General features: G+C 36.6%; 1 protein-coding gene across 5 annotated transcripts in view; it reads left to right on the top strand.

Moving 5' to 3' along the window:
• ZFX (zinc finger protein X-linked) overlaps nt 1–11,053 on the top strand; it is a 32,901-nt gene extending 21,848 nt beyond the window's left edge. For all 5 annotated transcript variants that reach the window (XM_043458639.1, XM_043458638.1, XM_043458643.1 and 2 more), the window contains 5 exons: nt 6,972–7,121; nt 7,341–7,484; nt 7,940–8,092; nt 8,626–8,766; nt 9,617–11,053. In XM_043458639.1, the coding sequence (XP_043314574.1) occupies nt 6,972–7,121; nt 7,341–7,484; nt 7,940–8,092; nt 8,626–8,766; nt 9,617–10,800 (1,772 nt within the window). In that variant the 3' untranslated portion in view covers nt 10,801–11,053. The remainder of the gene's footprint in view (nt 1–6,971; nt 7,122–7,340; nt 7,485–7,939; nt 8,093–8,625; nt 8,767–9,616) is intronic.
• Nucleotides 11,054–11,263: the final 210 nt, after the last annotated feature.

Raw genomic sequence — 11,263 nt, forward strand, 5'->3', positions numbered from 1 at the left:
GTCTGGTTATATTTGCCTTGATAGTTTGCCTAATTAACTCCACCCACTAAGTTTATGAGAATGTCCATTTCCCTACATTCTGATCAGCATAGGACATTGTTTCCCCTTTTAATTTTTGCCATTCTGACAAGGAAAAATATTAATACCCTGTTTGAAACTTGAATTTATTTTAGGAAGATAATCCTGGTAGTAATATGGAGTAAGAGTAGGTGAGGAGAGGTTAGTGGTAGAGAGGAGTTGAAATGGTTCCTAGATGAGACAAAGAAGATCCTGAGTACCTTCATAATAGTGGGAGTATAGAAGGGGAGTTCAATTTAAGAGAGTTTAGGAAGTAAAATTAATGTGATTTGGTGATAGATTAGGGGTAGGGATTTAAGGGAGAAAGAATTCGAGGAGGACCCTAAGGTATTCTACCTTTGGAGATGGCTGCCTGGTTATGCTGTTACCTGGGAGGAGGAATAAATTCAATGGAAAGAAAGTGATTTAGGACCTGTTTAAAGTTTAGGTTGTTTGCTGGGAACAATCTGGTGGATGTTTCTGTGGAAGTTAAAAATATGAATTTGGTGCTTTTGAGAGAGTTTGTGACTAGAGAGGAAGAAATTTGGGACAAGAGATTGTATAGCTGGTATCCTATCCTATCTGGAAATGGATGGTGGGCCCCAGAAAGTGCTTATCAAATAAGGACGTCAAGTATTGATCCTTTGGGAATTTAAGAAGTAGGCAGAGAAGAGCCCATGAAAATCAGGAAGGTTTAGGAAAAAGAGGAAGAGAAAAATCTTTAGAGTGTTTTTAACAGAGTCAAAGATAAGAATTTCTGAGTGTCAGTCACTGAGGAAGGAGTGGCCTTTTTCTTTAGGCAATTAGGAGGTCATTGGTATCTTTCAATGAGCCTTTGTTTTTATTTTTGTGGAAAGGCAACTTTATTTATTAATTAAAATTTTTTTGTTGTTTATTTTAATTGGAGGATAATGACTTTACAATGTTGTGATGGTTTTCTCCATACATCAACATGAATCAGCCACAGATATACATGTGTCCTCACATCCTGAACCCCCCTCCCACCACCCTCCCCTAATGTATATTACCATATGTAAAAAGATTTTTATTTTAACTATTGATTTACTAAAACTTACCATATTACTGCCAGTATCTACATTAGGAAATAATTTAGAGGGGGCCTAAACGCTTTCTTAATTATTTACCCATTATAGCAGAATCTACCCAGACAGCGCTGATGCCCTATTCCATTGTTTTACTACCACAAAAATGTTATTTTTTCAAAATATGTTTATAATAAGTGAATTGTATGTGAACTGTTATTTTACTCTTGTCCATGTTTACTTTTTTTGTATATATTTATTCACAAACATTACTGATAAACCATGATAAGCCAAGAACCATGCTAGCTGTTAGAAATAAACAGTGAAAGTCTCTGACTTCTTAAAGTTCACAGTCATGGAAAGAAGACAAACAGAAACAGGTAACTACAGTTGAGTGTGTATATAACTGGATGTACCAAGTATTTTGGAAGCGCTAAGTGAAAAGATGTTAGGACATTTGGGATACACTTGAGTGAGCTAAATGCCATAGAAGTGTTATAAGGCCAAGTTCTGTGGAAACTTGCTTGAAGACATAGCTGAATTTATTTCATCTCTGCTACTGCTAAGTCACTTCGGTTGTGTCCGACTCTGCAGCCCCATCCCTGGGATTCTCCAGGCAAGAACACTGGAGTGGGTTGCCATTTCCTTCTCCATATTTCATCTCTACTCCTATACATTTTCTTCCTTCCTTATATTGTTTTGAAGCAAATTCCACCTATCATTTCATTCGTAAGTATTTGAGTATATAGTTCTCAAAGACAAGGATTTTTAAAAAATGAAACAGTAATACCATTATCACATCTTTAAAAAATAGTGTAGTGAACTTAATTTGAAAGGGGAATGAAATGTTCGGTAGGCAGCCGAGAAGGGAGGAATGCCACATGCTTAAATGGAAGGAGCTGGAAAAGAGAAGTTCAGAGACTTTTGCTTGGGGTACAAATAATGTGTTTGCTGAGGTAAATGAAGGAAGTGGTGAGAAATGAGTGGCAAAATAGGGAAGGGCACAAATCATACAGGCTCTTAAATATCTTGTACTAAGAGGGGAATTGTTAGAAGGTTGTAAGTAGATTAATAATAACATGCCTAGATTTACAGTTTTAGAAAAGTAACCTTAATGGTCATGTTGAGAGCAGACAAGGTAAGAGTAAAATCAGAGACAAAAAAAATACACTATCAGAGGAGGTTGTAGAAGGCCAGGTGAGGAACAGCTGATGATAGTTTGAAATAAGGTTCTCTCAGCAGGGTTTGGCAGAAACTGCTTTGTGACGTATGTAGAAAGTAGGATTTGGATTAAATTTAGAGTTGAGGAAGAGGGAGGGTTTGAAGCGCCCTCTCAGGGAGCTTTCTGTGCAACTGGGTCAATGGCAAAACCATTGCTGGAGGTGGAGCACATGTAGATAAGCTGAGGGTCTGTCTACAGAGTTGCTGCCTGCCACTATTCACTGTCCAGCCACAGTGTCAACTGCACCCCTGAGGATGCAGGGTGTGGTGGCCTTGGCCTTCTAGTTTAGGTATTTTGACCAGTTGGTCTCATGTTAGCTCCTGATTAAGAACAACTTCGTAGTGAAGACATCCAACTAAAAGTTGTTTGGGGAATGATTAAATAAATAAATCCAAACCCCTTTATGTTTGATGCATAAACTCTGAGGATCAATACAGTCAAAGGACTTGTTTATTGATTCTAGGAGTTACTAGCACAGGAGACATGATAAAATATTTGTTTATTTGTTCTACGAGCTGATTCTTGAATGTGTATGTATCTTACCATTTTTTAAAATATATGTGCTCTATCAGTTTTCTTCCTTAAACCATTTGATAAAACAGCAAAATTTCAGAATTTAAAAAATGGATATCCACATGGGAATATTTCTGAAATGTGAGAAAAGTCTTATTTATTGAACTATTATAGAGAAGATGCTTGTTCTGATAAAATTCAGAAAGATTTGTGTTAATCCATAGAAAATTATTGTCTTTTTTACTGTAGGCATTCTGAAATTTACTTAGAAATCACAGCACTAAAATTATAGGGAATTAAGAGCTTTCAGTTTAATGTCCAGTCTGGATATCAGTTAGATTTGTACTAGGAATGAAAAGTGTTAGTCACTCAGTCATATCCTACTCTTTGCGACCCCATGGACTGTAGCCTGCCAGGCTCCTCTGTCCATGGGATTTCCCAGGCAAGAATACTGGATTGGGTTACCATTCCTTTCTCCAGGGAATCTTCCCGATCCAGGGATCGAATCTGGGTCTTCTGCATTGTAGGTGGATTCTTTACCGTCTGAGCCACCAGGGGATAAAGTGCTCAAATAAGATAAAGATGTTGTAGTCCTTCCTTATCCCCACCACAAAAAAGATTGGGTTAAAAGTTCTACATCTTGAAAGTCTTAGATAGAGTTGGAGCTTCAGATTGGGCTTGTGATTCATATTTACTATTTATCTGCTTGAGCCCTAGACAAAAATTGTCTGATAGCTTGCTCTTGGGACAGATCTCTGCTTACTTGATGGGATTAATGGGAGTTGGTTAGTGGAGAGGCAGGAGAGAGGGAGAGAGAACATACCTGTCCTTTCATAGGGATGATAGAGAAGCAGCATGGTGTTTGGAAATAGCATGTGTAGCTTAAGAGTCAGCCGGCCTTCAACTTGGATGCCATGCCTGCTGCCTATGAGTTGTATGAATTTGAGCAAATTACTAATTTCACTTTTTTGAAGTCTTATTTGTGAAAAGGCAGTAATACTATCTGACCGACATGTGTAGTTGTGAGAATTAGAGGTCATGCACACCAGGCTTTCAGCATAAAGCATGCCTGTCAGTAACTACTAGCCATAGTAATCATCCACACAGAGTCGCTCTGTTGGTGACATCCACTGGGCTAGCAAGACTAACCCTGGACTGGCTTCATTTAAAACCTTTCTGTTGTCCCATCAGGGCATTTTTGGGTAAAGGCAGGCATAGGGTGGAATTGTAGCTGTCATTCCTCTTCCGCCTGAATTTGTGAAGAAAGCAGTTCTTGGTTAACTAGGTTTAATTAACTATGTGTTTTAGACCAATTCAGTGTAATTTGGCCTATATTTTTCATTAATTATATCTCTGATGCCATGTTGGAGGTCACTGTAACTTAGGGTAGGAACTTGAATGGCTCTGATCCTGTCTACAGAGACTAAGTAAGCCTTTGAACCTTTCTAGGAAAGTTTCAAGAATTAAAGGAGATCAGATTATAACCAATTCTTTGAAATATTTTATAGGCTATATAATAGAATTAAGTTGAAATTTTAACCCCAGAAAGAGGATTCTTGAGGAAGGTAAGAGAGGAAAGTCTAAAAGTGAACTTCTAAGTTAACTGATAACTTGGTTAGGTATGGAAGTCTAGGTTGAAATGAGTTTTCCCTGAGAATTTATAATGGCATGTTTCATTGTCATCCAACGTTTGGTTTAAGAGCCTAATGCCATTTTGATTCTCATTTCTTTGTAGATATTTGTTTTTCTTCTGAAAGTTTTACAGATCATCTTTTCATCCCCATTGGTCTGAAATATGATCATAGTTAGGTGTGGATCTTTTTTCATGTGTTATCATGCATGGTGAGCCTTTTGAAGATTCATGTTCTTCAGCTCTCTGAAATATTTTATTTAATATTTTGTGAGACGAATTTAAGTACATAGTTTCTAAATTGCACCAACCACATTTCAAGTGCTTAGTAGTCAAATGTGGCCAGTGCAGATATATAAAACATTTTCGTCATCACAGAAAATTCTGTTGGTTAGCACTGACCTGCAGGCTCAATGAAATTGCAAACAATGTGATCTCTTAAAACTCAGAGAAGAGATACAGAAGAGGTTCAAAAAATGTATTATAAGACAATAAACTGATAGAAGTTGAAAAGTAAGAATATGATCAAGATAAAAGCCACCATAGAAATAACTATAAGAATAAATATGCCTCAGTATATAACCAGGGGCAGAGGGATACCTGACTTTAGAAAATCACAAAAATGAAATGGTTAAAAATACGAAGATATAAAGGATTATGGGGAAGATGGATAGAGATGGGAGACAGATAAAGGAGACGAGTGCACATAAGTGAAATTCCAGAAGAAGGGACTAACTGAACTAGAGAAATACTTAAAATGGAAAAAATTTTTCCAAAATAAAGATTAGAATCTTCAAGGAACTTTCCTGAAATAAAGATTAAATCTTTCTTTCAAGTTGACCAAATGATAAAACTACTAAGTCATAATCACAGTGATGTTTAGGGAACTTTGTGAATAAAGTATTATAGGGACATCCACACAGAAATACTCAGTGCTAGAAGACAGTGGAACAGTATCTACAAAGTTCTGAGAAAATGTAACCTAAGGATAAAGTACGCTTGTATTTTGCTGTAGTTTTGCTTTTGCTAATGAGATTGTTGATAAGTCAAATTTTTCTTTAGCTTTTAAGTTTAAGATACTAAATGGGATGTAATGATGATTATTACATGAGACTTGACAATATTGTAAAGTAATTAGCCTCCAATTAAAATAATAAATTTTAAAAGAAAAAACTAGGAAGAAAATTTACTAACTAATGATGTAATCTCTGGTTAGTGAGACTATTGGTGATTTTTTTAATACCAAATTATATGTAGTGAGCATACATTTCTTTAAAAATCTGAGGATGAGGACAGAGGTCTAAGTTCTAAAGACAGGCACCTCCTCACTCTCTCTCCCACCCCTTATTTACTGATGGGGCTAATCACATATCATTTCAGAGCTTTCCTTTCTTTTTCTGGAAAAGGTAAGAATCAAATGGAATAAAACTATATAGAAATGCTAAGGAAATTGCAAAATGCTATGCAAATGATAGTTATTATTAGAAGTGGTCTTAATTTCCAGAAATTATGCTCTTCTGTTTTGGAGAGGCCTTTTCTGAAACTTTAGTTCTTCATTACAACATTAGAAGGAGGCACTTATGCAGAAATCATATGTGTGATGACTCAATGTTATGAAAGCCTTCTTTGTCTGTTTTTAGAAATTCATTTTTAATGGAATCTTTAAAATCACAGTGAAATTTTTAGTACTTAATAGGACCACCAAAGTGTTTTCTTTTTAAAGCAAATCACTTCTGTAATATTTCGTATTCAGAATAATTTCACAGTTTAAGTTAGTAGACACATTCTCAAGGTGAAAATCTGAAGGTGAATTCTACTTTTGTAAAAGACTGAATAATGAAAATAGATTCTGCTTTATCAATGGAAGAGATCTATTTGTTCAGTTTTCATTTGGGCTTCAGGTTCTGCAATTTTAATCCTAGATACAACTCAAGGATAGCCCTCTTCCCCATGCATCCTACCTCTGTCCTAATTTTTGAGGCCTTGTTGCATTATTGCAGTAGACTCAAAAGTGGTATCTCTGCTTTGTGTCTTGATCCCTTTGAAGTCACCTTTCTCAAGGCCATCTACTCTTCCACCATCTACAGCAGACGTTCTTGAACTGCTGATCAGAATTCCTGGGGCAGGGCACCTCTAAATCTGTCAGGCTCCACCCCTGCAGTTTCTGATTTTGTAGAACTGCTTGGCAGTGCCCGTGTTTTTAAGTTTCCTGAGAGATTGTCATACCTGACCAGACTATGAAACCTCCTGCCTATCAGAGTCAAGTCTGAACCCCTCTGCCTGGTTGTATAAAGCCCTCCGTGACCTGGCTCTATCTTAGTAGTTAGCCATGTTTCCAGTACCTGTTACAATCAGTTTTGCGTGTCTACTTGTTGAGGTAAAAATCATCCAGTTTTATGTGAATCAAGTTAAGAGATTATATTTGTAAAAAGGGCGTTTGAAAATGGCAACATTCTATTTAAATATCTGTTGTTATTATTTATTATATATTTCCTGCCTTTTTTAGTGGATGATGCTGGCAAAATAGAACATGATGGTTCCTCTGGAATTACCATGGATGCAGAGTCAGAGATCGATCCTTGTAAAGTGGATGGCACTTGCCCTGAAGTTATCAAGGTGTACATTTTTAAAGCTGACCCTGGAGAAGATGACTTAGGTAAGAGAAAACCTTCAGCATAGTATCCATCCTGATCAAACACTTCACCCTATTTACTGTTTGGTGGTTTAGACAGTGAATATTTGTAATCTTTTCTGAAAATAACCTTTTAAGCGAGGATTCCAATATAGCAGTAGAAAAGTGTGCAAATGTAATAAGTAAAGCAAGTGGAAATGAAGTTTTCACATAGATTCTTGGAGCTGTCATCTTCCCTGATAGGTGGGACTGTAGACATTGTGGAGAGTGAGCCTGAGAATGATCATGGAGTTGAACTACTTGATCAGAATAACAGTATTCGTGTGCCAAGAGAAAAGATGGTTTATATGACTGTCAATGACTCTCAACAAGAAGATGAAGATTTAAGTAAGTAGGTGGCCTTTTTGTGGGAGGGAGTTTTATGTTCCTGTAGCTCTTTTTTTTTTTTTAAATATGGCCAGTAACTGGAGGAAACAAGTAGCAGCATTATAGAGACTATGATTCTGCTGTATTCCAAGAGAAACATCAGTGACTTACTCTGTGTGCTTAGAATATGGCTGTAAAAACAAATTATGGAACTGTATTCAAAATCGTATAATAAACCGTAATGGAAAAGAATATGGAAAAATAAAATTTAAAGAAAGCAAATTATGTTAAAAGCCAAGAAACATATGATTCATTCAACAAATATTGATTGAGTGCTTACTATGTGAAAGCTGTGTTCTAGGTATATAACATGTGAACCTTCTTTCTACTTGTCTATTAACCAAATTCACTTGAAAATATCTTTCCTGTGATCTCTGTAAACATGGTCACAGAAGTTTCTAAAATTTTCTACTTAGATGTTGCTGAAATTGCAGATGAAGTTTATATGGAAGTGATTGTAGGAGAGGAGGATGCTGCTGCTGCTGCAGCAGCCGCTGCCGCCCATGAGCAGCAGATGGATGACAACGAAATCAAAACCTTCATGCCAATAGCATGGGCAGCAGCTTACGGTAAGTCCTGTCGCAGCTCTTGGGACTGAGTTGGTTCTTTAACGTGAATTCGTGATAGAAAACAGTTTCTGTGGTCTTAGGTTTCACAAATCTGAAATACCAGCATCCTGTAAGAGTTATTTGATTTGAATAAGAATAGAGGAAGATTATAAAGTCTACTTTTTGTCTTTATTTTTAAGAGGAATTTCCTTCATGTGTATATCATGTAGAAGGAAGTAGTGCAAGAAGTACACAGGCTTTCAAGCTGAAACTTTTCATCTTGATTATATGTGGCCCATGACTTTACAGTTTGGGGAGACAATAAGAGAGTCCATGGGGCAAAATGCTGACATATATTTTTTAGATATGGAAGCTAGGCATTTCTTACAGTCTTGCTATAATAGATGTGGTCATAAAACCCATTACCTAGAATGGGGAATTTCCGTCATTCATGAGTATCATGGCTTATTTTCGTTGTTATAGTTAACAAAGAGTCCCTAATTCTTTATAATTTATAATACTGTATAATTTTGTTTTTTAATGCACATTGTTAGGTAATAATTCTGATGGAATTGAAAACCGGAATGGCACTGCAAGTGCCCTCTTGCACATAGATGAGTCTGCTGGGCTTGGCAGACTGGCTAAACAAAAACCAAAGAAAAGGAGAAGACCTGATTCCAGGCAGTACCAAACAGGTGAGGGCATACGAGTTCCACAGCGCAGCGTGCTTTGCGAGCTCTCAGATGAAACTCTAGTATGTATCCTTAAAGGTGTTGTGATGGCATTTTAGTTGCTAGACCACATAGAGTTTTTGTGTATTGAATTTAAAAATATAATTTTAAGAATTCAGTGATATTCATGAATGATTTCCTTGGATTAAAACGACAACAGTGAGTGGATCAAATGTAGATTTAAAAAATTCAAAACTTGGTTGATTTTTATGTGGCTATGCAAAGAAATCCCTGAGATATGTTATAAACATTAACTTTTTAAAAAAAATGAACATATTTAAAGAATCTGATTATGTCAGCATAAAGCAGGACTAATTTACAGAGCAGCAGGACAAGTACTTTAGTTCATGTGGCATATTCCTGTCTATTCTTATATGCTGATTTGCATACTAAAATTTTTTAGACATCTTTAAGCTTTACTGTAAATTGACATAAGTTATGTTGTTAAGAATAACCAAAACAGCAGTTGTGATTATGAAAGTTTTTTATCAATAATTTTCCACCAATTTCTTAATTAGTATAGGTTCAGTTGCTAGTTGGTAAAAGTTACATATTTATTTCGTTTATTTTTTCCAAGCTGAAGGGAGTGAGATTGGTACAGTCATACTGAGTGGAGTTTCCAGACCAGGTTCCCTTCATGATGAGGCTGCTAATCTCTTACGTTGAAAAACTATAAAAGGAATGTTAAGCAGCAAGTAGCCTAACATAGTAGGAGTACTTGCCCAATAATGTTCAGAACACACACTTTAAATTCTTGAAAAACCAAAACAGAATTTGGTTTGATCACTCATGCTCCTTTCTTTTCCTTTCTTAGCAATAATTATTGGCCCTGATGGACATCCCTTGACTGTCTATCCTTGCATGATTTGTGGGAAAAAGTTTAAGTCAAGAGGTTTTTTGAAAAGGCACATGAAAAACCATCCTGAACACCTTACCAAGAAGAAGTACCGCTGTACTGACTGTGATTACACTACCAATAAGAAGATAAGTTTACACAACCACCTGGAGAGCCACAAGCTTACCAGCAAGGCGGAGAAGGCCATTGAATGCGATGAGTGCGGAAAGCATTTCTCTCATGCTGGGGCTTTGTTTACTCATAAAATGGTGCATAAGGAAAAAGGAGCCAACAAAATGCACAAATGTAAATTCTGTGAATATGAGACAGCTGAACAAGGGTTACTGAATCGCCACCTTTTGGCGGTCCATAGCAAGAACTTTCCTCATATATGCGTGGAGTGTGGTAAAGGTTTTCGTCATCCATCAGAGCTCAAAAAGCACATGCGAATCCATACTGGCGAGAAGCCGTATCAATGCCAGTACTGCGAGTATAGGTCTGCAGACTCTTCTAACCTGAAAACACATGTAAAAACTAAGCATAGTAAAGAGATGCCATTCAAGTGTGACATTTGTCTTCTGACTTTCTCAGATACCAAAGAGGTCCAGCAACATGCTCTTATCCACCAAGAAAGCAAAACACACCAGTGTTTGCATTGTGACCACAAGAGTTCGAACTCAAGCGATTTGAAACGACACATAATTTCAGTTCACACAAAGGACTACCCCCATAAGTGTGACATGTGTGATAAAGGCTTTCATAGGCCTTCAGAACTCAAGAAACATGTGGCTGCCCACAAGGGTAAAAAAATGCACCAGTGTAGACATTGTGACTTTAAGATTGCAGATCCATTTGTTCTAAGTCGCCATATTCTCTCAGTTCATACAAAAGATCTTCCCTTTAGGTGTAAGAGATGTAGAAAGGGATTTAGGCAACAGAATGAGCTTAAAAAGCATATGAAGACACACAGTGGCAGGAAAGTGTATCAGTGTGAGTATTGCGAGTATAGCACTACGGATGCCTCAGGCTTTAAACGGCACGTTATTTCCATTCATACAAAAGACTACCCTCACCGTTGTGAGTACTGCAAGAAAGGGTTCCGAAGACCTTCAGAAAAGAACCAGCACATAATGCGACATCATAAAGAAGTTGGCCTGCCCTAATAATACTTCTGCAGACTTTTGTAGAGATTTGGCTTTGAAGCAGAAAGATCATTTTAAAAGCCAATCAGTCTCGTTCACATACAATACTGTATATTGATTTATGCTGTGTACAAATAGATTGCTTCTAGTTGACTTTTTTTTTTAAATTTTGTTCAATAGTGTGTTCTGAATTCTATTCAGTTTGTTTAATAAATGGGGAAAAGCAGCAACAAGCAAGTTGCTTTTAATAAAGCAATCCCTGATTCTATACTGAGTTTTTCTATCTTAGAAGTTTTATATTTATTTAAATATTTACCTTGCTTACCTTGATGGTACTCTTCTAAGACCATTTAACTTAAAGTTAAGGTAATTTTAGATTGGTAACTCTGAAAGTACTCATGTTGACTTATTTTTTCCCATAAATTTCTCACAATAAAATTGTCAGAGACATCTACTAACATAAATGGGAGATTTTACGGTCAGG

The sequence above is a fragment of the Cervus canadensis genome, chromosome X (genome assembly GCF_019320065.1).
Source record: "Cervus canadensis isolate Bull #8, Minnesota chromosome X, ASM1932006v1, whole genome shotgun sequence".
NCBI classification, from domain to species: Eukaryota; Metazoa; Chordata; class Mammalia; order Artiodactyla; family Cervidae; genus Cervus; species Cervus canadensis.